Source organism: Varanus komodoensis, unplaced genomic scaffold (genome assembly GCF_004798865.1).
Source record: "Varanus komodoensis strain SLA01 unplaced genomic scaffold, ASM479886v1 scaffold21, whole genome shotgun sequence".
Lineage (NCBI taxonomy): Eukaryota > Metazoa > Chordata > Lepidosauria > Squamata > Varanidae > Varanus > Varanus komodoensis.
The window spans coordinates 5,781,720-5,809,149 of NW_025335589.1; the positions used below are offsets into that span (position 1 = coordinate 5,781,720).

At 41.1% G+C, this 27,430-nt stretch overlaps 1 protein-coding gene across 1 annotated transcript in view; it reads left to right on the top strand.

The window, feature by feature from the left end:
- Positions 1 to 1,113: 1,113 nt before the first annotated feature.
- Positions 1,114 to 27,430, top strand: part of LOC123023831 (hedgehog interacting protein) — a 90,242-nt gene continuing 63,925 nt past the window's right edge. The window contains exons 1-3 of the mRNA XM_044430880.1: positions 1,114 to 1,386; positions 15,006 to 15,198; positions 27,093 to 27,249. Of these exons, the coding sequence (XP_044286815.1) occupies positions 1,114 to 1,386; positions 15,006 to 15,198; positions 27,093 to 27,249 (623 nt within the window). The remainder of the gene's footprint in view (positions 1,387 to 15,005; positions 15,199 to 27,092; positions 27,250 to 27,430) is intronic.

Genomic DNA, 27,430 nt, shown 5'->3' on the forward strand with positions numbered 1-27,430 from the left:
TTTTTTTTTTTTTTTTTTTTTTTTTTTTGAGTCCGGGTTTTGAACTTTTAGTCTGCTCTATTTTTTCATGTAAACTTCCTTGAGATGCTTAATAAGGATGGGACACGGCTAAAACAAACAACAGGACATCGGAACTCTGCCAAGAAAAAAAGAGGCAACGATTCTTTGCTTCTGTCCTTGGGTCCTTGCCTCGGGCTCCCGGGCTGGCTCTTCTCTCAAAAGCCTTCCACAGCCACGGGCGCTGCCCGTCCCCAGAGCCGACAGCAGCCGCGTGGCCACTGCCTCGGCGCCCCTGCCCGGCCCGCGCCCCTGCCGCGCTCGGCTCCCGCAAGCCCTTCCCGCTCCAGCGAGCGCCTCGGCGCACGCGCTCCTCAGCGGCGCCTTCTCCCTCTCGCTCGCTCGCTCGCGCGCGCCCACGAGTACGCAGGCTCTCTGCAGCTTTCGGTCTCGCTCGCGCTCTCTTCTCCCCGCGAGTCCTTCTTTCGGTGACGTGAAGGGGCGCGCGGTGGCAGCACCTCCCCGCGCGCTGCTTAAAAAGAAGAAGAAAAGAGGGAGCGAAACATGAGAGCCCTAGTGAGCTCCAGCTCCCGCCGGCAGCAGCGGCCGCAGCAGCAGCAGGAGGAGAAGGAGAAGAAGAGGCATCCCCAGCGCCACCCCAGCCAGGTTAAGCTCCCTGAACGGCAGCCTCCTTTCTATGGGACGACGAGAAGGGACTCTTTGCTGCTGCTGCTGCTGCCGCCGCCGCCTCGCCCCCGTCTTCGCGGGCCTGCCTGGGAACCCCTCGGGCACCCGTTCCGACGCCTCCTTTTCTTGACGGCCGGGCGCCCCGGCGGCGCTGCCTGCTGAAGCCGCGCGCCGCACTTGCGCAACCGCTTCGCGGCGTCCCCCTGGCGCGGCTCTGGCCCACGTGCGCCTTTTTGTTCGCCCAAGCTTGCTCGGCGTCGCTCGCGGGTCCCCGTGGAGGTCTCTCCCCTGCGCCGCTGCTTCCCTTTGGATGAGTCTGTCCTCCGCCTGCGGGTGCTCGGAAGGGAAGCTCGCCCGCGCTCTGGGATTGTCTCGGGATTTGGCTCGCGCCAGCCAGCGCTCGAAGCCTTTCGAGGGAGGCGGGCAGGCATGGTCGGGCTGAAGATGCTCCCGCTGAAGCTGCTCCTGGTGGCCGTGGTGCTCTGCTTCTTCGAAGGGGAGGCCAAGTTTGGCGAGAGTGGGGCCAAGAGGAGACGCTGCTTGAACGGCAGCCCCCCGAGGCGCCTCAAGAAGCGGGACAGGAGGCTGTTGCTCCTGGAGCCGCCCAACGGAGGGGAGCTGATGTGCCGCGGCTTGTACCCTCGCCTCTCTTGCTGCCCCAGGGTGGAGAGCCACGGCCTGCTGCAGATGGAGAACAACAAGGTAGGCACCCGCGGGGCTGGCGCGCGAGCGGTGTGTGCGTGTCGCAGGCTCAAGCGCTCGCTCACCTGAGGTGGGCAGCCTGCTTTCGGGCGCAGGTCTGCACGCTTTAGAAGGCTCGAGGAGGAGGAGGAGGCGAAGGGGTGCTCATCGGACATCCCGGGCGAACGTGCAAGGGTGCTCGTGCGAACAGCGGCTCGGTCGCCTTCTCTAGGCAGTGTGCTTGGCAAGGTGCCTAAAGCGAGACAAGCGGGCAAACTAGGAGAGAGAAGAAGATACGAGCAGCGGGCTGGTCGGTGGCCCATCTCATCAGCTGCACGAATCGATGGAGTGCTGAAGGGGTGGATGGCGAAGTCTTCAGCTGGACCAATTCTGCCTAAGTGGAGGAGGTTGATCAGCCTCCGCCAGCAGCCTTAAGCTGCAGTCACAAACCCCCTTACTGCGGAATGAGCCCCACTGAACATAGTTCGAGGTACTTCAGAGTTAACTGTGTAGCATTGCGCCGTTGCCCCTCCTGCATCCAGGAGTCTTTCTGTTAGAGCTCGATTGTCGTCTTGTCTTTCGCAGGATGAAGTGCCAATTTTAAGAGGCAAGACAGGGGAGGTGAGGTTCTCCCTGACCCTCCAGTTTCCCCTCAGCCTTTTGTAATATTCAAGGAAATCTGTGCTTGATGTCATAATTATGCTAATATTCAAATAGTGTAAAGCAGCCTTCCCAAACCTGGCACTCTCCAAATGTGCTGGACTACAACTTCCACTATCCCCAGATAATATGGTGGGCATGATGGGTGGTGTAGATCAAAACCTCTGGATAGTGCCAAGTAAAGGAAAACTGCTTCAACCTCTGGGATGACATGATACAATAACTGGTGTACAAGGAGCAAGTCCTGCCTGCAGGATCATAGACTTTTTTTTTTAATCCAAAGAACAAAATTGGGAATGTCAAAGCAACAGAAAAGGATGGGGATGGAAGCCCTAGTCATCAGATAGTCCCATTTAGAAGAGTGCAGGAAAAAGCTTGGAGTTAGAAGCAGGTAGAATCTTGCCCCAGGCTGAATCGGGTGTGGATGCTGCCAATAAAATCTGGAAGATTTTCTTGGAATCAGTCAGTGTGCCCTGTCACCACTGGAACTGTAAATTAAGGTGGTGGTGGTTTCCCGTTTATTTTTTCTGGGAGTAGAAAAGTGTGCACGATTCCCTCCACATGTTTGGTCAGGAAACTTTGGGTAGCAGATGGTGACTGGGAGAGCAGATGATGCCAGGAGGTTGCAAACTTTTTACGAGCTCTTCCACCGATTAAGTCAGTTCCCTCTGGAGAAAAATGGGGAGGGAGGGAGGGGGGAGGGAGGGAGAGTGGATTCCACAAATTTTGTTCCACCACAAACTGGGGTATTAGGATAAAAACATATGGAGTAACCGTCACTGGTTTTGCTCAAGTGTGATAAACAGAATAGTGCACTATTCTCTTTGCACACATCAGAAATATTGTATAATATTTTCAGTTTGCTGGATGACAATTTTAATGGTTTACTGGGTTGTGGAAGGTGAATTTATCTTCATTACACTTGGCAGATTTGTACGGAGAGCTGACATTCTTGCCTTCCTGGAATAAGGGGATGCCTATTAACGGATCTGTGATTTGCTATGTTCCAGCCTATGTGGGTATTATAAGTTCTTCAGGCTATTACTCTGTTCAAGAGGACAATGTGTAATGCTGGATATTGGGAGGGAAACATGATGAATAAATGTCATTGAGAATCACTGCACGTGAAATAAACAATCAGGTGTCTTTCTCACTCCCCCTTCTCTCTTCCCTATCTCCCCACCCCTTCCAGCTTTTAGGTTTAATTAAGAATTCCTCTGTTACAACACTGCAGTTGTCAGGGTCTGAGAGCGTCTTGGAAAACTTGTGTTTCAGTCTTTCTGGCCCAAGCATAATAAAAAAATACCCAGTCTGAATCGAATTTTTATGCTCAGTTCACGGTAGATTTCACCCCCATTCTCATGTAAACAGCTTCTACGAATCAACATATGTGTCTGGGTGGTATCTCTCACTTTGTTTTGTAACAAAAAGCCATATTGCATCATTTAATTTGCTCAAGTCATGCAAATAGGGAGGGGGGGAATCAATAGGACAAAAAGGGGTCGACTTATCCTCCTCCCTACTAAACTGCTGCCCACACACAGAGTCCTGTTGCTTATGGCAAAAGAATAACAACAACACCATTGTGTTTGTTGGTTGGTTCGCTAATGGGTGAAACTGGAGAACATCATTCTCCTTCAGTCCCCAGCTCTGTCCAAATGCTCATGCCTTTTGAGAGAGCATTTGTCCTGTTGCCTCTAGTCCTAGATGAGTGAGAGCTGTCTTAGCTGCAGGGATTTCAGTGAAGGCAACTCTATTCTTACCAGATGCAGCAGGAGTTTGGATGGATATTTTCTCCGCATGTTTGGCCAGAGGTAGTGTCAGCAAAGCTCCTGTGTGGTAATCACATTAAAGTACACACTAACTACATTCAGATAACCTCCTAAAGGCTCTAACTGAAACCCACAAATGCCAGAGTAAAACTGGGGAAGAAAATGTCCTTAATTTACCCAGTTAGTCATATCTCTAGCTGCCGGCGCAGCAGCAGCATCTGCTGCATGAACTCACTGAAGCCCTTGTAATAAAGAAAGCTCTATCTATGTAATGAAGTCAAGGTGAGATGGGTTTTAGACAATCGTTATGTTGCCAGGCAGTTTTGAAACTGGATCTGTATATCTTATTTTGTATCTCAACATTCTTTTCATCTGTGGCTGATGGCATTTTAAAACACACTAAACTACAATGCAGAAATTGCATGGTGCACCATAACACCTACTTCTTTGATCAATACCATCTATATCAATATATGTAATAACATTTAAGCATTGGTAATACATTCTGCAATGCCATATGCCAAACAAAAGCAGATTCTTTACATTCCACTGGTAGTGGCAGTGCAGTTCTATCCATGCACATCCAGAAGTAAGTCCACTAATTTCAGTGCAATTTACACTCAGATGTATCAGGTTCTAACCTTACAATATAATCTTACATGTGCCTACTTAAAAGTAATTCATATTGTGTACAATGGAATTCATTTTAGCTAAAGATGTATGGGATTGGAATGTTCATTTTCCACATGTTTTCAGAAACTTGCCACCTTTAATGCATAAATGGCCTTTCATGCAGGTCTCATATGGCCAATTTAGAGATGGCAGGCTCTGAGCAGGATACCCTGGAAAAGTTGCAGGAAGTACATTCAGATGTCTGTAATGTGACAGTGCACTTATGATGCATCCATACAACAGACAAGGGCAAGCATTCCAAGAAATAGGTGTTTCAGCAGTTTTTAAAAGTAACTAAGCATGTTCAGTGGACATATCTAATGATAAGTAGTCCCTTGGGTTACGACTTCATTTGTCAGCGTCTAGTAATTTTATGATCAAACTATTGATCTGTATTTTTAATGGAAATCCTGCCAGCCTCTTAATGTAGTACTGAGTTGCAAGTAAGAAGACTGTTTCAATACCCAGACATTGAACAGTCACCCTTAATTTTGTTGTTGCCATTGGCATGATGTCATTGACCTTTTATCCTTATCTTCTGGTGCTCTGTTCATCATTTGATTCATTAAACCCATAAGCAAATAATGCCATACCAAGTTTCGCTTGTGGTTTTTAAAAGGTGGCTTACAGGCTGTCAAGCACAGTGAACTTCTCTACCTTAGATGGTTTTGTAGCCAAGAGGAATGGGTGAAAAGTAATTGTTTTCAAGTGTGCCCTTTTATAATCATTTGTTTGCTCTAGCTCTTTCTTTAACAAAAGCTATTGTTGAACACATCCAACTAAACAAATAACTCATCTTGGGGTCCCTTTAACAGCTGCCTTAGTATAATGGTTTATTTACATATTGTCCTAAAATTGAAACTGAACTCCTTAATGACATAATCCAGCACTATAGTAGCAAAGAAACATATGTTCAAGCTAGCAGCTGAACAGTCTTGCAAGCATTCTGTTTTAAAAAACAGTTTCTTCTATGCTAAATGCTGCTTAATATTAACATCTGAACTAAATGCTTTGAATTGTCAGTACAAACTTGCCTGCTTGTACTGATAAGAAGTAGTACAGGTTGTGTGTACCAGATTCCTTTGTAAAGCTAAACAAAATTGTGTCCCTGTATGCTTGTCCACCTTTTGTGATCACATTAATAGCACTAATCCAATAAAACACAGGTTGATACATATTTTTGGCCTGCCTTGTCTTAGCTTCAGCTTCTCTTGGAAAGAGATTTAAGGATCAATCAATAGATATCATAAATTAGTCAGCAGAAGGCATGATAATTAGGAAGGATGCTGCATATGGTTAAGTCACTATAATCCATGGTTTTACATACAGCTTTTGGTACAGTGGAGGAATTTGAATGTAACAAATTATTTGTACCCAGGGCATGTTCATTCTTAAAGCTACATTTTTACCTTTTTGGTGCATTTATTCCATTTAATCCATATTCTTATACCCATGACAAATTTTCCAGTTAGTGAAACCAAGAACTGAACAGGATTTGATTTTTTTTATTATTTGTTATTCAAATGTATATACCATTTTCTATGGAGGTATCCAAACAGTGAACATAAAGTATAATGCCGTCAAAACATTAAACATTATTTAATTAATTAATTTTTATACCACCCAGTAGCCGAGGCTCTCTTAGCTATATATATATAACAACACACACACACACACACACACACACACACAAGTTAATTAGCAACAAATCTGTACACCCTGCTGTGTGCTACAGACCATTCATGGCTGGGCCACACTTCTAGGTAAGCCTGGAAGAGGCATATCTTGAGAAAGCATCTAAATATCAGAATGCTGAAAGTCTGTTGGTAAAATGTTCAAGCGGACAGGTGCTCCAGCACCAAATACTCTGCTGTCATGTGATCATGCTCATAGTACAAGATACAGTGCTGCTTACCTTGCCTAAAGCAGAAAATTGTAAAGATGAAAGAAGTGCAAAAAAGAGCAACTACTATGATAATTGCTTTCAGGATAGTGTGACTTTCCTGTGAGGAAATGGTACAACATCTAGGGTTGTTCAGCACAGAAAAATGCAAGTAAGGGAGAAATGGTAATGGCATTCAAAATTCTGGATGGCATGGAGAAAGTGGATAAGAGGACATTTTTCTCTTTGTTGTACTATTAGAATCTGGGCTCTTCTCATGAAGCTAGCTGGTGGGAGAAAATTTAGAAAAGATAAAAGGAAGTACTTCTTTACAAAATGCACAGTTAACCTTCCACAAGAAGTAGTGATAGCCACCAATGTGGATCACTTTAAAAGGCGTTTGGACAGATTGATGAAGAAAGTGTTAATGGCTACTAGGCCAGATGACTGTGTGCTGGCTGCTGTATCAGAGGCAGAATGACTGTGTACACCAGTTGCTGGGGAACATGGGCAGGATGCTGCTGCTGCACTTACGTCCTGCTTGTCAGTATCCTGAGGGCAACTGCTGGCCACTGTGTGTACAGAAGACTGAACTAGATGGACACTGGATCTGACACAGTGTGGCTCTTCCTATGTTCTACTGTAGCTTCTCAGAAATATGTGGCACTCTCAGAAAAACGATTTATAATTTTATATACTTCTATTGTCTTCAATTTTTTTCCAAACTGAAAAGCCCAAACAGTCTTTCTTGTAATGAAGAAACTCTACGCTCCTGAACATCTCAGTTGTCCTTTTTCTGAATTTTTTCCAGTTTATTAGTATCCTTTTGGAGATGGGAAGTCCAGAAACTATTTCAGCTAGAAGCACACCTTTACCAAATTGATGCTCTCCAGATGAGTCAGTCCAATGGTGTTGACAAAGTGTTATTTTTTTTTTTTTTCCTGTTCTCATGATGCTAGAACTTGGTCACATAATTGGTTAGGAACAGATTAAGGACAGATAAAAGGAAGTACTATATCTTGAAACATGTATTAGTTGATGGAATTAACATTTATAAAATGTGATGAATGATGTTTTAAATCACTGAAAAATGTATTAAACAAGTCAGTGGTGATTGGGCTATCAACAGATATGAGGCTTGATACTTAGATAGAACATACAGCGCAGTATACCTGAGGAAGTTGGGGGCTCTCCCTCACTAGAGACATTCAGAAAGTGTCTGAACTGTCATCTAAGTATAATGGTGTAACTTAGGGTCTTGCAATAGCAGGGGGTTGAACCTGATAGCCTTCTGGCCCCTTCCAACTCTACTATTCTATGATTCTAACATCCATGTTAGTAACTGTACTATTTTCAGTAGCTGTGCTTCGATTAGGCACTTTAAATGTAGGATAGAGCTAAATAAGAGCACACCAGGGTTTCCTGAAAGGAAAGTACGGAACAGGTTTGGAGCAACTTAAAAACAATGCTTAGCAAGTGCTTTCAAATGCCCTGTGATTAAATTGGGTATTCTTATGCCAAGACAACCCCAGTGACTTTTGTCCATTTCACTGGCACAAATGCATTTAAACCATAGACTGATTACTTAGCACAATGAAACACATTCTCTGATCTAATTTGACACCAGGTTTTATGTGATCGCCACCAAGCCAATGAAAAGTGATGAGTCCAAAATTATGTTACAGAATTGTGGTGTCACAGAAGAGCCATGATACAATATGCACTAATTATGGGCTGGATCTAAATTGAATTAACAATGCTGGATTTGGCATAGAAAGTATGCCAGATTAAAGCAGAATGAATGGAGCCATGTAGCGAAAAATTGCTGTGTCCTTTCCAAAAGAATTGCTCAATGTGACGCTAGCAGATACTGGAACACCACATATCCCACATACTCCATGGTCTGAATAATGTTAATAGCTGTTGAGTATCAAATTGATTCTAAGTTATAAAATCTTCCAAAATACAGAATACGCTGGGACATTATCCACGTTGTGTGCGTGTGTGTGTTTTCTGGAGAGGGAAAACGTATAATAAGCCATACATAAGCATACATAAATCAGTACTGTGGAAGATTCTGTGCAGTTCCCAAGGTTACAAAGTTCACAACATTAGAAGACAAGGATGTGCTGTTTCCTAAGTCTACTCACTTTTCATAGTGCAAGTTCATCATACTCCCTAGAGTCTGATGTTCACTGGTATGGCTTCAATATTAGCCAGTGAGTAAATGTTAAAATGTGCCCACCTTTAAATGACTTAACACATGTCAATGAACTGGGGACATTTCTCCCCATTCTAGGAAAAACAGGGCCCATAGCAGGAGGTAAGTATGATCCTAGCCGGGGGGGGGGGGATTAAATAGCCAGTTGTATATAGTTTTATTTGACTTGCACATAATTAATAAAAGGAGTGGCAATGAGAGGGAAGTGAAATATACTCTTACAGTCTTTTTATAAATACAACTGCTTCTTCACTAAAGGACTTCTCAATATGAAATCAATTATTGGCTACCCTCTATATTCCTGGAGGAGTGATATGATTCTCCAGAAAATGGCCTGAAAGACAGGAAGTCTCCCACAAGTGATCAAGTTGTTTAGTAAAGCTGGTCCCATCTAGCAGTGTAGATTACACAGCTATGAGACACAGCTAAGATCTAAAGATGTTTGGAGCATTCAGATCAAGAAAGTGGCCTTTTCCTTGATGAGTCTACCTTCTCACTGCCATTGCCACCACTCTTGCTGCTCTTCTTGTTTGCTTGACCAGGAGAGAGCCAGTGAGCAAGTGGCAGTGGCATCTGCCGCTCCTCTTCCTCATCACCACTAGAGTGAGATGCAAGCGAGCATGAAAGTTACAATGTGGGTGAGGAGGGGGCACTCCGGGGAAAGTGGACCCTTGTTGGGGTATAGAATGTCATAATGTGCCCAGCCATACCTACCCTTGATGATGACCCTGCCAAGCTATCTCTCACACATACATTCTCTCTCACACACACTTAGAATGATGTAAGACACTTTGAGTTCTTTACAAGGAAAAAGGCGGGATATAAATCAATCAATCAAATAAATAAATAAATGATAGCAAAGTTCAACTGTCAGCACCCTGATTTTATCACAGTTGTGGGTGAGATTAAATTTTATTTGTGGGTCAAATCCAGATTGTGACTTTCAAATTAGCCATTAGAGTACCATGCAAGTTTATTATAGCAAATAGTAAATGAAGCTTTGAGGCATAAGGAATCCACTGAGCAAAATCCCAGTGAGTAAGAAGGGATATACTTGTTGAGTGATCTCCTGATATAGATCTGAAGAAGCAACCTCCAAGTTTGAAACTCTGAAGGAGCAAAAACTCAGTTTCCATGAAGGTGACCTTTATCATTCACAAAAAGCCAGGGCAGCCCCTGAAATGTTTTCATTCATCCAGATCTTCTTACTTGTGATCTCCTTTGTTAGAATAGAGGCACTTGAATCATGCATAGACTCAGCTGTTAGGGCAGCTGCTGCAGCTTCTTTACTCAGTAGGAAAGCACTTGACTCAAGCTAGTGCCATGTTTGGGATCATGGAAGTGGCTCATGGAAAATAGGTGTTCATTGCTCTCTCGGGCTGGAAAGAGAGAAGGACAAACAGAAGGGCACCAGCCATCTCCCCAGACTTTACTCCAAGGAAGTGGCACCAAGGACAGCTGCCATCAGTACGGCCCTTCTGCTCGAGCCAGAAAGTGCATCTCCTTCAACAGAGGAAGCACTGTAGTAGCTGTCCAGTTGCACAGCAGCTGTTTTCAAGGCAGAAGTGAGAGGTCTGTGAAACTGGTGCTCCTGTCCCAACTTTGGCCCCAGAAATGTTGCTTGCAATAGCATTGGTCAGGAAGGAGAGGAAACTTGCTCCCAGTCATTCATCACAGGTATGGAGAAGGAATTGACTATAGAGGATGCCTCCAAGGTAATTTCCTCTCCACTCTCCAAGATCATTTAAGCTGTGAAGGGAAATTTCACAAAGTTGCACAGAAGGAGAAATTCTTCCTGGAGAACGCACCTTTGCTTATGTATATTTTCTAAGTGTAATTCATCTTCCATCCTGTGATTCTTTGAACCACATGAGATATTCTGTCTTGCTTTAACAAAATGCATTGCCTCTCAAGATGGAAAAAGGAGATTGTCTGGGGACTCATTGCAGTCATGTCAGAAAAGTACACAGAGGCTTTCTGTCTCTCTGGCACATTCATGTACCTTTTCAGACAGCAAGGAGAAAGGAGCAGCTTCTTTCTGGTAGGATTCATTGGGAAATGATTTACTAGTTTTTCATAGGAGCAAGTTACAGTCAAACACACTCAGAAAATGGGAAGCTTTGGTTAAATATCAAGTTTGGTTTTCCAAGTCCAGTTTTGTCCCAGAGTCAAAAATTAGCTCAGTTTATTCTTACATGAATTACTAACCTGATTTCTGTATATATTTATTTGAATAATTTTACACCTTGCTTTATCTCTGAGGAGTCCAAGGCAACTTACAGTGACATCAGTCATTTAACAATTAAACACTTCCTTTCAATTTACAACATAAAACAAAATATCGTAACATGGAAAATGCAGCATAAAGCAACAATGCAACAGCAATTTAAAAAATCCATTTCATGATAGGAGAGTGATGGTCTCTTGTTCTGCTTGCAAGCCCCTCCCCTCCCCTACCTCAGAAGACTCTCTTCATTCTCTTGTCCACCCCTCCACCGACCTGTGAGCCTCCAATCTGCTATCCATTCAGTCTGCTTCTCAACTGCTTACCTGACCATTGGGTTTAGTAGCTGCAGCAGCTGGATGTCTCCCCGTCACCCTAGTCCACCACCTGCCTCTTCAGTGCCTGGCATTTTGCTATGGAGGTCTTTAAATTTTGGAAGAAGTCTTAGTGAGCTGCACCAAAAAGAGAGAACTCCCAGTGTCATCAGTTATGAGCCACATATGGTTGGGTATAAAGAGGAAGGAGAAGGGTAGACCTGGAAGTTCATGTGTGAGTAGGAGAGCGGTTGGGTGAATTAAGAGGGGGAGTGAAAGGGGTTAATTGTTCCAGCTCAAATTAAATTTAACCTAGAGAAAAATTATGGGATCACAATACTTGTGGTGTATTGAATGTGAGCATTAAGAACCTGCAGCTTTCGTGCTTTCAAGACTCAACATATGAGTTTCAGGGATATCACAAAACTCAGCCATTTAAGACAACTAGTCTGTCTGCCCAAACACCCATGACACCATTGCAGTAGCCAGCAGCCTTCACCACCTTCAGCACCATCCATGAGTCTTGCTTAGAGACATCTGTCCTGTTTAACATCCCTGTAATGACAGGACTGAGGGACTGCAGGTGGCGCAGTGGTTTAAACCACTGTGCTGCTGGGGTGGTTGATCAAAAGGTCGCCGGTTCGAATCTGCACAATTGAGTGAGCTCCCGTTGCTCCGTCCCAGCTCCTGCCAACCTTGCAGTTCGAAAGCATGCAAATGCAAGTAGATAAAAAGGTACCACTTCGGTGGGCAGGTGACAGCATTCGGTGCACTTCGGCGTTTGGTCATGCCGGCCACATGACCGTGGAGACTGTCTATGGACAAACGCTGGCTCCCTCGGCTAGGAAACGGAGATGAGCGCCGCCCCCTAAAGTCAGGCATGACTGGACGTAACATCAAGGGGAAACCTTTACCTTTAATGACAGTATTAGAACCAAAACCAAAGCAGGATGTGGCCATAGTAATATTAAAGCAGGTTGTGACCATATTAATATATGACTATGGGTGCATTGTTGCAGGGGCAGGCAATAGAAAACGAAGAGATTTATGGATCAAACTTGAGTTCTGTTCAACTCTGCTTAGTCATAAATATATTAATGATTGTGTACAATTTTGTACGTTATATATTTATTGAGATTGTATTCCAACTGTATTGTTTGGTTTTGTTAATATGATTTCTACTGAACGTACGGGCTAACTTAAGCACCCACCACCTCCAGTTGCCAATTGACTGGTTTTTGAGTAATCTGACTGATCTTCAGCAGCCCAGGCAACCAGTCAAATTTAGTGCCGTAAAAGCTAGTGAATGATGACTGCACATTTATTTGGCCTGAATTATGTGTATCGCTGTCAGTAGGGTGCATGTGTGTGCTCTGTCATGTGCACCCACATTCATATGTGTAAGGTGCATAAGTCTGCACTTAATACAGCATTGTAAACTTTATACAAACTAAACAGGGGCGTCTGGAGACTCCTATGCCACTGTGGCTTCTTACCCATTGCAACTTTTATTTTGAGCTTTATAGAAGTTATTCATGATGGTAAGCCTACTTGATCATCACTCAGCACCCTTGGGCATCTGCCATAGCAGAAGTGCCCAACAGGGCTCACCTTGGACAGAGCCAGCAAGGACAAATAGGCATTATGATTCCCCACCCCAAAGACAGAGTCAATTCAGGGTATTGTGAAATGTAAGCATTACTATACAAGTAAGGATAAATTGATGGTATACACTCTAGTTCCTGTTGGATGACTACAGCATTTGATTATCATGAGAGAGCTGTATGTTGGAAGTCATCAATAAAAGCAAACAGAAGAAAACATATTCCGTACTTCCCTGCCCACAGGATCTTTCTGAAGATAACTGGCTACGTCTTACAAACAGTGGCACCATTCATTAAATAGGGGTAGAAGTGTGGTACTAGTGTACTTGGTAATGAGGATTACTTTGATGAGGAAGCCCTTCTTTTCAGTACTGCAAGACATATCAAATGTATGGAAGAGTTGCTCTTTTAGAATTTTTTAAAGTAAACATAAATTGGCATGTAGGCTCATCACCAGATTGAGTGAGTCATTCTCTCTCACTCACACTGCTTTGGTGTTAGTGGGAATGAAACATGCACTACATGAATTAACTAGACACAAACAAAACTCAGGCCTCTTGGTACACACCCAAGTGCTAGTAGGAATGGGGGTATGAACCATATCTTCTATCTCAAACTTCCTCAACCTTGTGCCTTCCAGACACATTTGGACTGTGACACCCAGAATTCCCAGTAAGTGGCCCTGCTGGATAGGAATTATGGAAATTGTAGTCCAAATGCCTCTGAAGGCCAACAGGTTCGGGAAGGCTATTCTATTTATTATAAGATCTGTGTAAAGACTTGGCAGAAGAAGGCACAGACCAGTAAACCCGGTCCCTTTCTCCACCATTTTACCCATCACTTTGTACTGACACTAGAATGAAATAGAGATAATGACCTAATATGCACAGAACATGCACATGTGGTTTATTTAATTCATGATTTGTGGAAGTCTGGGTTGTAGTGGCATGCTAATAAACTTTGGCTTGTTAACCACAAACAATCCAGAAAGTGAACTTAAGGTTTGTTGTGAGATTGCGAACTCTGAGTTTTTTAAATTAAGGTTCATAATCTTTTCAGTTCTGAGAGCAAGGCTAAAAATATTGCAAGCAAGCTAGCGAGCAAACACCAAAATTGTCTGTCTGTTTTTAGTTCCATGGTTATATTTGCCATTTTTGTAGGGGAGTTCTGTCTGTCTCTTTTTGCCCCCCTTGCCTAAAATCTTCCTGTTTTTACTCCTCTGCTACCTGGAATATTTCCTTTTTCTTCCTTTATCTGGAATCTATCATTCACCTTTCCCAGCCCTTAATCATGATTCTACACACAGCCTACTGAACTGTTGAAGCCCTAAAGAGAATACAGAAAATCAACAGATTTTGAAGAAATTGTCTCCCTATCTGCTGTCTTCCTTCTTACGTAGGTCTTCAGTAGTGCAGAAATTATGTATGCACTGGGAGGCTGAGGGGAATCACAGTTAAGAGCTGGGAAAGGCACACAGGGAAGATGCGGGGAAAGAATGCAAGGGAGTCTTGGGAAATGCTCTCTGGGGTATTGGCAAGCATACCAATACCTTAATTTAAACCATGAGTGGTTGTTCCATGTGAACTCAGAGGATTGTTCAGGGGTTGTTTTGCCAAGTTATAGAGCAGTGAGAAAGAGTTGTAAAAATATCCATCATTATATATGACAGTTGTAGGGCACCACAAAGCTGTTGAGATAAAGTAATAAAGGGAGAAGGAGTGAGTGAAGAAGGAGGGGGAGGGGAAACAGCCCAGGGATTAAGAAGATAAACCACAGCTCCATCATCTATCAGATAAACTCTGACTAGGGCAACAAACCAGGGGTTAATCATGGGTTAAATAAGCTATGGAATAGTATGTGAATCAGCTTGGTGAACTATCTCTCTTCTACAGCTTGGTCTTTGGATACCTTAAGCTCTGTTCCTTGTGTTAATGTTTTCACTGTCTCATGGTAGGGGAGACCTCACTGACTATTGAGGTATACCCCTGTGTTTGCACAACATGACAACCCACAACAACAAACCATGGTGAGTTGTCACATCATCAGAACTTGGTCAATATGTATTCAGTTTCATAAGAATAGAACTTTGTAATCTAGCCAGATCATGCTTAATCATTACAGATTTATTCCTTGTATTAACATTTCTTTCTTTGATTTCTGTTATGTTATTATCAAAATTGTGACATATTCTGCTCAAATTGACAAAAATGAAATAATAATCTTTGCATTATTTCATAGTACATTTTGCAGAAGGCAAGGAAACTTATATGTCTCTGATTTGTGATTTGCAGATATTTTCTGTTACCAACAACACAGAATGTGTGAAGATGCTGCAAGAAATCAAATGTGCACACTGCTCACCGAATGCTCAAAATCTTTTCCACTCAACTGATAAAGAAGCATTGCAAAGAGAACTAGCCCTTCCTTTTCTGTGCAAGGATTATTGTAAAGAATTCTATTATACTTGCAGAGGTCACATACCAGGTAAAATATTACAAAATTGAAAATATATGTACCTTCAATTGCTTAAGCATTGTGGAAAATGCAATGTGCTATATCGGCTTCAGGGATGGTCTGTTATTGATAATTGTTTTATACTATCCCATTTGTTATTAAAATATGCTACAAAAGGTGGGCATCTCTACACCATATTCAGTGATTTAACGGCTGTCTTTCATTCAAAAAATAGGAACCTTTTATGCGAAATTGCTGAAAACACGTGTAGATCAGAGACTGCTTTTCCTTATAAAGGCACTTTATACAGATACAAATTTAAAGGCTAGAGCAGCTGTAAACCATGGCTTAACAAATAACATTCCACAGATAAGCTATATCAGGGAAAAACTACCCATCAGTTTTAAGATGCTATCTAGATAATTGGAATAATTATGTAAATGTTTCTTTTTACAAAATTAATTGTATTGACCTAGCATAATAGATGGCTGGGGCCAGGCTGTATTGCCTCGGGGCATTAAGGAATTGGCGTGTGCTGTTGTTTAGCTGGTGTTGTTCAATCTCCAGTGACAGGTTCAAGGTGACAAGTCTGGAGTACAAACTGGAGAAGCAGGGCTGAGTATAAGCTTTGCTGCACCTGGTAGAGTTCCCAGAGATTCCTAGAGAAGGTAGATTCAAGAGCCTAATGTCCTTTGCTGGAGATATGTGTAGTTTGTTTGCCATGCAAAGTTAAAGGGAACTTAAAGGATGGCACACTGGCTTGAAGCTTTCTCTGGGATGCCACTGAATGGCCTCAGAACGTGTCCTTTCATATCTCTGCTGAGGATGCTGCAGAGAACTCTTATCCTTTAAGGTGTGTGGTCCAATGCAGACACTGACAGATTTGGAATAAGTTTCTTGAATTTGGAAGCAAATGACCCAGTTTCTTCTTCAGAGATGCTTTTATTAATTGTTGAAATTAATGGATTGTAATGAACAGTATATTTTCACTCATATAATGAGAAGTGTTCTTAATTAAACTAAATCTGATTTTATGCTTGTGCAGCAGTTACTTGAAGAGAACTGCTATAGAACTTTCCTATTATACCACTGTGTGAACTTATAATGTCCACAGGATAATGCAAATATGTCTTTTCCTTCTGCTTATGGTTCTTTGGATCCAAATTGGGCTTTAAATATTATACATAATTTAATATAGCTGATTACATGGTTGCAATTGAAAAAGATACATTTCTGCCCAGAAACTTAAGGTGGTATCCAACAGTGTCCCTCTACTGTTGGAAGGTAGAAGGCATCTGTCAGTGAAACAGGAAGCAGCCAATTTTTGGTGATTGTGAGGGACTGGAATTCCTTTGTTCCTCTGACACCTGCCTTCAGTTGGTGCAAAAACAGTAGTCGGAAGCCACCCATACAAGATTGATATGGGGCAAGGAGACATGGAAAAGGGAGGTAAGAACATGGACAAAGAATAGTAGTCATAGAGAAAAGTGAAATAGGGAAGAGGAGGTCAGGAAACTCTAAATCCAAACAGATGATCAAGAGAAAGGGAAACAAAACAGAAGAGCACCACATAGTAATAGTGGAAGGTGATGTCCTGGCTCTGTTGAAGTGTTGTGCTAAAGGCAATATCAAAGGTTTTTGTCAGCCTCAGATGGAATGGCAGACAAAATCATCTGGGAGAAGCTCCACCCCAAAACCCCCCAGACAGCCCAGGGAAATCAACCTAATTTAAAGTATATCAAATAAAAACATTTGCAAAATGTTTGTCAGTTTAAGAACTGTGTTGGTAGTAATGTAAGTTAAACATATCCAGGGGACTAAAGCAAACTTTCAGTTGAATTGAAGACTTTGGAACCTATTCAGCAGTGCAAAATAGAGTGGGTTTTGAAAAAGACAAGAAACCACAACACAGTAAATGGTGCTTTGCAGTACAATTAATCCTGTATCAGTTTACCTGGGGTACTCGCCATTGAACTCAGTGGGGCTTATTTAGGAGCAGGTGTTTTAGGATTATAGTGTTCGTTCATTAAGTGATAAGAAAGATAATTTAGACAATGGGCTCTATATTGACCATTCATGTAGTACAAGTCAATGAATGCTTAATTGTACTTACGACCTTTGACATCTTTGGATAACTTTGCAATTATACTAAGTTACCATGAGAATAAGCTACCATGGATTGGTTGTTCTCCCACTGATACAACAGGCAATTGGATGCTCTGGCTTGTTTCCCCTCTCTGTCCTTTCATTGCCTCCTGGCATGTATTCTAGGCGCCTTGTGGCAGAAGTGTCATCTGAGTCCTGTGTCAGTCACTGTCCCATGTCAGTGCACATTGCCAGCTCCTTCCTTCCACAGAAACATAGATCATCAAACTGAATTAATTTTCTGAGTTTTTATGAATACAGTAACAGGTTCACGAGCTTTTTCAAAGAATAGGGTCTTGAGTAATTGAGCCTTTAAAAAATGGCTGCTTCATATACTACCAAACTAATCAGAAAAGCACCTTCTCCTGCAGCTGTGAGATACTTTTGGATCGCTCTCATGCTTATTGCTTCCTTCCACATGTCTTTGTTCATGTAGAGGCCACATCACTTCAAAATATTCAATTATTAGGCTGTCTTTTATTTTACTATTGTTTTTCATTTCATTCATTTTCATTTATTGCATTTCTATACCACCCGCAGCCAAAGATCTCTGGGCATTCACAACAGGAGATAAAGTAAAATAGTACAATACAGAAAACAGAATTTAAAACATTTATAATTAGCTAAGATAACATTAAAATCTATTAAATGAATGGAAAAACCCCATCTAGAGGAAGGGAAAAAGGCCCCCGGATGACCATTTGCTATAAATGTCAAAACTTACTTCATTTTGTTAGTAAACCACAGTATAAATTCAAATGTGGCATATATAGTTCACACAAACCATAGTTCACTCTTAAAATCAAGGTTTCAACCCAATTTGCTGTACCTGGATGTAATGGAAAACTATGGTTTGCCAATGAACAGGAAGTAAGAGTGTGACCTTGAGGTTTGGCTCTCTCCAGCTCTGGCTGTGTACTTAATCTCAAACCATAGTTTAGTGTTACATCTGAATACATTTGATATAATGTGGAAAATTGCTGTGTTGTCTTGAAATGGGTGTGTACAATTTTACTATCACACTTTAAGTTACATAAGAATAATTTATGAAATATCTAGAGCTCCTTTAAAAAGCTGCATCAATAATCAGAGCTCTGAGGAGTAGATTAATGTGAAAATATTGGAAGAAATTTTTTTTTGCAGGTGGGGAGGTGTGCTTATATACAATATACCCTTGATTTCTCTGAACTCCTAGGGATGGAGAACATTTTTTGCAGTGTTCTCTGATTGACTTGAGAAAACATTTTGGAAAGAATTGCTTTTTCCCTTTGGTGCGGTTTAACATGTATCTAAACTCATTCAAATATGAAAATATTATTATTGTCTTTGTAAACTGCAGAGACGTTTCTAAGGCTTTCTTAAACCAGCTGTTCCTTGCTCTTTACTGCATTCCCTAAAGCAAAGCAGAATAGATCACAGTTGCCAAGACTGCCTGTTGAGCAGCGATAACAGATTAGATTAAATGTTTGAATCATGCTGGAGGCTGCCAGGAAGGGATTTTTAACAATTCTTTTTTAAGAAAAAGAACTATATAAATTAAACATTTAATTAGCACATGCAAGAAGCATATTTTGTTAAACTTTAATATAACCTATTTATTTACTTATTTATTGCAAAAGTCATTGTTCTTGAGGAAAATGCTCTTTCATGCTATGAAAAGGGTAAGATGGTAAAGGAAGCAGGGGGAGAGAGATCTGAGCTGCACAGGAGCTGGAGTCGAAAGAACCTCACTCCCCAGATCAACATATGTGGTGACGAATGACAAATTTATTTTCCTACAGAGTTTGTATATATGTAAAACTGCTGAAGTGCATCAAGATGTCAAGTGCTTTTTCTGACCACCCAGGTTGCCTTGAAAGATAACCAGATGAAAACATAACTTTAAGCGTTGGACAGAGCACCGGCTTTTTGAGGCAGCAGTTTACATGCTGTAGCATCAGCTAAAATAGGATCTTTTTCTTCATTAATCAGATGTTAATAATCATTCTAAAGACTTGTTCTGAAGGTGGGCTACGTTAACAACAACAAAAACTAAAATACACACCCATGTCCAACTGAGTTAAATGATTTGTTTGGCTCAGTGACATCTGTATTAATGATCCCTGAAAGTGCGTTGCTAAGACTGGATTCCTCTTTCTGTAACAGCCGGTGGCTCCATCCTAGAGAGCATCTTGACTTTAAGAAGAACAAAAGGGTGGAAAACCAGGATTGGGCCCCTTTTCCATATTACTGTCTATAATTTGGCCATTGGCTATTTATATTTTGTTATTGATAAGTCATTTCCCAGCACCAGGTCCACCCAAGGCAGTGAACAAACACAAACCTTAAATTTTAAAGCATACAAGAAATTAAAGTACAAACATAAAAATACTTGTGCCAGAAGTAGGAGCCAAATTTCTGAAAATACACAGAATGGTCATTTATTTGATTTTTACTGTCTTGTCAGAATGGTAACAATCTCTGGAGGGTGGCTTTACCACAGTAAAACCAACTAAGCCTCCTATGACTGCTGAAGGTGCAATCCTGCTTACACAAAGACAAGCCTTACAACTCCCAGCCTTCTCCAGCCAATCGATGCATAGGATGGTGCCTTTAGGGTGCAATCCAGTGGGGATGGCCATAATCTACTGAACTCAGAGGACAGCAGGCACTCTATGCAGAGCAGTAGAAATGATGGAAGCAACTTTTGCCTCCCTCCGATTCCCACTCTGCATTTTTGCTGGACGTCCATTTTCAGCTGCATATTTGTGGTGTTCTGGAGCAGGGGAAGGAGGCAGCCTTGGCCACCAGAATGCCCCTTTATTCCTTCCCAGTTCCCAGCCTTGCAGAGGCAGCTGGTGTTCAGTTCTTTCCACGTTAGCCCCTAGAAAATGTCTAGTGGACCACAGGATAACTTCCTCAATTGTTACAGCATAACCTTTTGTGAAACAGAGTCTTGAGTTTACATAAGCTTATGATAGTGTTCACCAAATGTGTAAGACTACAATTCCTATAATCTCCAGGAAGTATAGCCAATGTGGAGATTATGGGAATTTTAGTCCAACACATCTAGAGGGCATGAGGCTGGGGAAAGCTTGATTATGCCATAATACATTTGCTATTTATTAAAATACTGCAAGGCTTTTTGTTATTTTCTAAGAGCTCAACAGGGGTATGAAGATCTATATTTTTGATAGCTGAGAAAAATGTATTACTAGTTGGCTTCATTCATCTGACATATTCATCGGCCTTTTGAGAGTTGAAAACAAGAGCAAGTTTCTGTCATAGATGCATATATCAAACCAAGAGAATTAATAAGTTCATTGAACTCATCTTTGGATTCAAAGTTTAGGATATTCAAGGAAATGGAAAAAGGAATTAAGGAGACCAGGAATTGAGGAGCCCTCATAAGTGGTTATGCAGGAAGATCTTGAAATGTCCAGAAACACTGGGGATCCTAGAACATCAAGAGATTTACTAATTTGTGCTAAACATTTTTCAAAAACGTCACCCTTCATCCAAAGAACTCAGGTTATATAGTTGCTCCTTTTTGTCTTAAAGCAGTGATGGCAAACCTTTTAGAGACCGAGTGCCCAAACTGCAACCCAAAACCCACTTATTTATCGCAAAGTGCCAACACTGCAATAAAACCTGAAAACTGCAGTTTTAGTTTAGAAAAAACAACTCACAGCCAGTCCAAGCAAATATAGAGAGAGGGGGGGGGGGACAGCGCACTGACCGGCCACACAAAAGCTCGGACAAGTTACGGCTAATGAGTCACAGCTTGTGACATCATTGCCTGGCACCACTACTTTCCGACAGTGCGCATGGCCCCTATGTGTGCTGTTACCTGATGCTAAGCTACTGGGGCAATGCTGACACAACTTGGCTCATGTGCTGACAGAGAGGGCTCTGTGTGCCTGCTGTGGCACGCATGCCATAGGTTCATCACCACTGCCCTAACCCTGCTCTGGTGCACGCCACTAACCCTAATATAGGACTAAAGTTCCAGTGAAAAGAGGATGATTTTGAAAAGGCCTTCCTTGAGTAGCTTTTTCTGCACAGCTCATCATTTCTGTCCATTCTAAACACAATAAAACCTGAAAACTGAGGTTTTAGTTTAAAAAAACACCTCACAGCCAGTCCAAGCAAATATATATATATCCTTGGCAGCGCAATGACCGGCCATGCGAACGCTCGGATGAGTCGCAGCTAATGAGTCTTGGCTCATGACATCATCGCCTGGCGCTGCTGCTCCTTACCAAACATGCGCATGGCCCCTATGTGTGCTGTTATCCTATGCTCGGTTGCTGAGACAATGCTGGGGTGACTCGGCTGTCGTGCCAACAGAGAGGGCTCTGCGTGCCCGCTGTGGCACGTGTGTCATAGGTTTGCTTCCACAGTCTTAGAGCAATCCTGTGAGGTTAGTCAGGCTGACCAATATTAATGGATTACACAGTCTGGTTTTCAGCTAACTGGGCACTTAAATCTGGGTCTCCAGCAATGAAACCTAGAAAGAGAAGAAGACTTTGAGAATACATACTGTTGGTGTGTGGTTCCTTTGACTACATAGATGGAGCTGTTCTAGATGCGGATACACTCCCCCTGAAGGAGTAGGTTCATAACTTGGGGGTGTTCCTTGATCCATCTTTGTCACTTTAGGTTCAGATGTCTCAGAATGCCTTCCATCAGCTTTGGCACGTGCTAACATTAGCCCAGCTGCACCCCTACCTAGACAGCCTGGCTTCACTAATCCATACTCTAGTAATCTCTGTATTAGATTACTGTGGTGTAGTCTATGTGGGGCTGCCCTTGATGACAGTTCAGAAACTACAGCTTGTGCAAAATGTGGCAGCTAGCCTAGGAACAGGGATGTATATGTCCGAACAGTTCTGGCCCGCTTGTATTGGCTGCCTGCATGCTTCCAGACCCAATTCAAGGTGCTCGGTCACCTATGAAATCTATGAAACGTTGCATGGCATAGGACCAAAGTTCCTATCAGAGTACCTCTCCCAGCTGCAATTTTCTCAGACATTACATTCATCCTCTAGGGCCTTCTTTCAAGTTCCAGCTCTGGGGAAACCACAAAGGTGACTACAATGGGAAGGGCTTTCTCTGTGAGGGCTCCTATCTACAGAACAACATCCCCACTATGGTCCGGGTAGCACTTTGTCATCGCTTTGGTGAAAGGCTACGTGTAAGATGGCCCTTTTTCTTTGAGACCTTTAAAGACTTCTTTGGCCACCCAGAGGCTTGTGGGGGATTACACATTCCTGGTGTTTTTGTAAAGTCATTCTTTGCTATTGTCTGTCTTTAGCCATTTTAAACTTTTTAATATGTTAGTAAACATCTAGTTTTATGATGTTTTATTATATTTTACTGTCTGTTTCATGGATTATTGTAAACCACCTAGTGGTTCAGCTTTTGGGTGGAATTGAAATGCAGATAATAATATTAATGAAGAATCCCTGGAAGTTAATGTAAAAAAAAAAAAAAAAAAAAAAGGTTTATTCCATCAACTTTTCCATATGGTGAGAAGAGGGGCTGCAGGGTTATTTTGGTTATTATTATTTTGTATGTTTGTTTTTGTGACTTTGCCTTGCTTCCTCTTTTAGCATTAAAAAACCAAATCACTGAATAATGTGTAGTCAGCTTGTTTTTATATTTCTATATCATCAGATTTGTGTTGTCTTTTGTCCTTGTTTTTTCACATTCATTTTCTTTCATGTTCTGAGGCCATAAGTAACACAAGCTTGTGATTTTTCTGTGAATTAGAAAATATATTAAAATACAGATAAAAAGAAAACTTGCTGACTTGTACATCAGGGAATATGCAGCAAACCAGTTACAATAGAAAAATGTGTAATAATCCATTGATGGTAGATAGAATTAATCTCAATTGAAATATATGCTTACCTTAGCACCAGAGAATGCATCTTGTTTTTGCAAGTGTAGACACATTCCTGGCCACTATTGTAACTTTTATCTCCTTCATTCCAAAACTGGTCAAAGTTTTCCCAGAGCATTGTGTTGTATCAGCTTAGTTTGCTGTCTGTTGGAGTGCTTGCTTCTGTTATAAGATAGACTTGGCATTGTGCCTCTTTTGGGTGAGAGGCATAAAAAAGACCAGTGCTCAAATATTTCAAAAAGGGAGCCTTGAACTACATGTGCATCATCCTTCTAATTGTTGCTGGAACATCAGCCATTATTTCTATCACCAAACAAAACCTAAGCATCTTTACTGGTAGTGGTATCCTGGTGAAGTCTCTGGAACTGATTGGTTGGACTACCTTAAAGTATCAGAGTGGATAAGGCTATTGGAAGTCTGCCCTTGGCTAAACTACTGTAATCCTGGGGTAGGCAGCCTGCAGCCTCTTGGCCACATCTGGCCTGTATCTTAATTTCATACAGTCATGAGTCTAATTTCAACAGCTTCCTGGAAGCAATCAGTTCAAGGGTGTGCCTTCCTTGGCAGCCTACTGGTAAAAAAGGAAGAGGGGGAGATTGGAAAAGGGGATGGCAGAAAGCAAGAAGGATTACCTCTGAGAGATGTGATGGTAAGAGAATATCACTAACTCAGATCTACAGAAAAGCAAGATGATCCAGAAGGGCAGAATAAGCAGATATTGCGAATGGAGGAGACTGAAGATTGAAATTATTGGGTTTTGTTATTAATCACCATTGCTTTCTACTTGTGATTCTGTACTGAAAACGGTTGAAATAGGGTCCCTGAAACATGGACCCTATGTGGTAATTTATGGACACTATGTGGTAATTTATTCCATCTATGGAATGTGCTCCCCAGAGAGGTCCGCCTGGTGCCGTTGTTATTTGTTTTTCGGTACCAGGCTAAGACCTTTTTATTTAAAACTTATTTTAATTGTTAAATTATTTGTATTTATACGATTTTAAATTTTTAGCCGGGATGCACCGAGGGTTTTTAAATATTTTTTGTTATATTGTTATTATTTATGTATTTGTTTCTGTTGTGAGCCGCCCCGAGGCTTCATTGCGATGGGGGTAGCGTAAAAATGTTTTAAATAAATAAATAATATATTTACAGTTCAGAGTTATGACTTCATAAGAAAAAAAGTTAATGATGGTAAGAGGCAGGAAATTCCCCTTAAGATGATGGAAATATGAGTTGGACAGAAAGGCTAGGTTGGGTATGATTGCCTAAAATGGACATACCTCAGGATTCAACTCATGGGGAGTGATACAGAAGAAAACATGAATGGTCCCTGGAGAGAGTAGGCTAGGGGAGAGAACTGTTTTCAAGAGTGGTATCCCACCCAGGCATTTCCAAGATCTAGACCCGCATAACTTTAGCAAAATGTGCTGTACCATGTGCCTTCAGATCTTAGCCCTAGCCCTAGTTATTTACAGAGAATTTTGAGACACATAGCTTGCATACATGCTTGTAGGTATGCATGCATGCATGCATACTGTCTACATCTCATATATTTTTTGACAGAAGCAAAGGTCTTGTTGGAACGCAAATTCTCCTGCAATCAATTGTTTTATATTAGTTATTCTCAAACTGGTGATGACTGTCTACCTAGGAACCCATTAGGTAGATACAGAACAATACTGTATCTGCACATATTTAATACTGTTATATGAGATGGTCTATTTAAACATTCTTTATTTTATTGGATAAATTCCTCTACTAATTCCTAATGCTTTGAAATTAGGCACTAGCAGTGCTTCCCTCATCAAGAAGGACTGTTACTCGTAAATCCAATGCAATTCATATCTAAAGTAACATGTAATTCATATTTAAAGTCATAGCACTCTCTGAGTGTTCACTTATCATGCATAGACTTGATGAGATCGCTAATACTCAATGGATTGGAAAAGAAGTTCTGAGATATACATGCCACTGAACTGCTCCAGGCTCAGTATTCAGAGTGCAAGAGGTAGCATGTGCTGTATCATGTCTGCTTGAGATTTAGGATAACCTTTTCCTACAGTCAAAGGACTGCCAACCATCAAGAAACAGTAATTTAATTTGTAACCTATATGTTACAAATTAAATTACTGTTCAGAAATGGGATCATCAATAAACTATCCTACAGTGGTTTTACATATAGAAACATACATATTTATATCCAGAACACATATATAGATACAGGTGCATATTCTACAGAAATATGCCAGTTATTAAAACATATGTAGATGTTCTTAAACCAGCTGTTGTGATAGTATCAAATCATAAAATCAGCTATAAGTGTTTTGACCATTGATCTTTGTCAGCAGCTTGTATACATTCAGTCTTGTCTAATTCTGTGTTTAGAGCACAATGGAAAATACTTTGTAGCACAAAGAGCAGCTTGTTTGTTTTAAGACTCTCTAGTGTGGATCCTTCACTCTTCAGGCAGTCATATGATGAATTGTATGTTAATAGCTGCAAAGATCCTCTTAGCAAAAGCTTGGCAATCAACATGCATACTGTCTCTGGTCCGATTGATTTAGATTTCCATGATGATGAATAAAAGAACAAGTTACAAGTTGCTGTAAGGTTGAATTCTATCCAGACTTTTCAAGAGTTTGATACCATTCTGTCAATTACTATAATAAGTTCTAGCCAGGTAATTTAGCAACTATGAATGTGCTATCTATGTGTTATTGAAGTATTGTTGAGTTGAATTGGGAATCATTTAAAATGTGATTTAAAAATTCATTTTTATTTGCATAAGCTAAATAATTAAATGTAGACATAAAATTGCAAACAGGAGAAATGGCTCTATTTCATACGGTCAGATGGACTACATAACTATACTGACAGTCTTGTGCATTTTTGTGAGTGCATGTATTGCCATTTTAATTGCTTCTGGGACAGATGTACATAAATACATTACTGATATATTGCTGTGTATTGTTGATCCTAACTCTGAGTTTTTGATATGAGTACTAATCAGGTTTTGCCTTGATCTGGTTAGTCATGAAATGGTATTTCACTGCAAATATACAGTTAATGTGCATGCAAGTGTGTGTGCAGAGGTGGCTATCTTGTAATGACTTGTAAAAAGTTAGGCATAAATAAGTAGTAAGTTCATATATGACACTTGCAGCGCTGTACCATGTCAGTGTTTTGCTTTCTAATAGTGAAATAGACTGACATTTCAGGATAAAGATATTGGGGCTAAATAAGAAGTGTTCCCAAGACAGCATTCTTTCATAGCACCATAGTTAGGGTCCCTGTGTGTTCAGAAGAACTGATTTGTGGCTACTCTTGAATGGCTGTATAGACTATATTAGTATAATTTCTGTGGGCCTGAGGATCGTTTATTACAGCCATATTTCATGAAATTTAAGTTTAAACGCTTCAACCATTTGTTTCTATACTTGATGAAAGTTCCCCTACTTTTAAGATAGGCAACAGGATGAAATTGTACATGAAAATAAATGTTGCATGGTGTTGTTTTTAATAAAAATACAACAATGATAAATAAAATGCCTCTATGCATTATTTTGAGTTTTCCATTTTAGATTCTGATATTAGTGATATTCATGGGTACTCTAAAACATCTTTGATTAAATTAACCATACCTCAAAAATACAAAATAGAAATAAACCACAAGAATGCATTTTTCAACTTATTTGTACACAATGAAAGCAGTATTCCTGCAAGACAGAGAAGTAAAAATTACTCCTTTCCAAAGGCCATTTGTCTATTCAGACATAACATCTGTTAGTTAATATTTTGTGGGCTGTACTAAGTGCAATCTGCTGTTGAAAACTGGTATTTAACTTAACTAAAATTAATATAGTAAACATTTCTTCCTACCCTTTTAAAGGTTTCCTCCAAACGACAGCCGATGACTTTTGTTTCTACTACACAAGAAAAGATGGTGGCTTGTGCTTTCCGGATTTTCCAAGAAAACAAGTTCGAGGACCAACATCTAACTATTTGGATCAGATGGAAGAATATGGCAGAGGAGAAGAAATCAGCAGGTTCATAAAGATAAATCTGTTTAATCTAAAAAATGACAAATCTTTGTAGTTTTGACAGTGAGTTGAATCAGTCTATGCTTATATTCCACAGCTGTGCCATCCAGATGTTTCTGTTGCTGTTGCTAACAGGCTATTCTTTTTCAATGTATTGAATTGTTGTGTAATTCTTACTTCACTAATG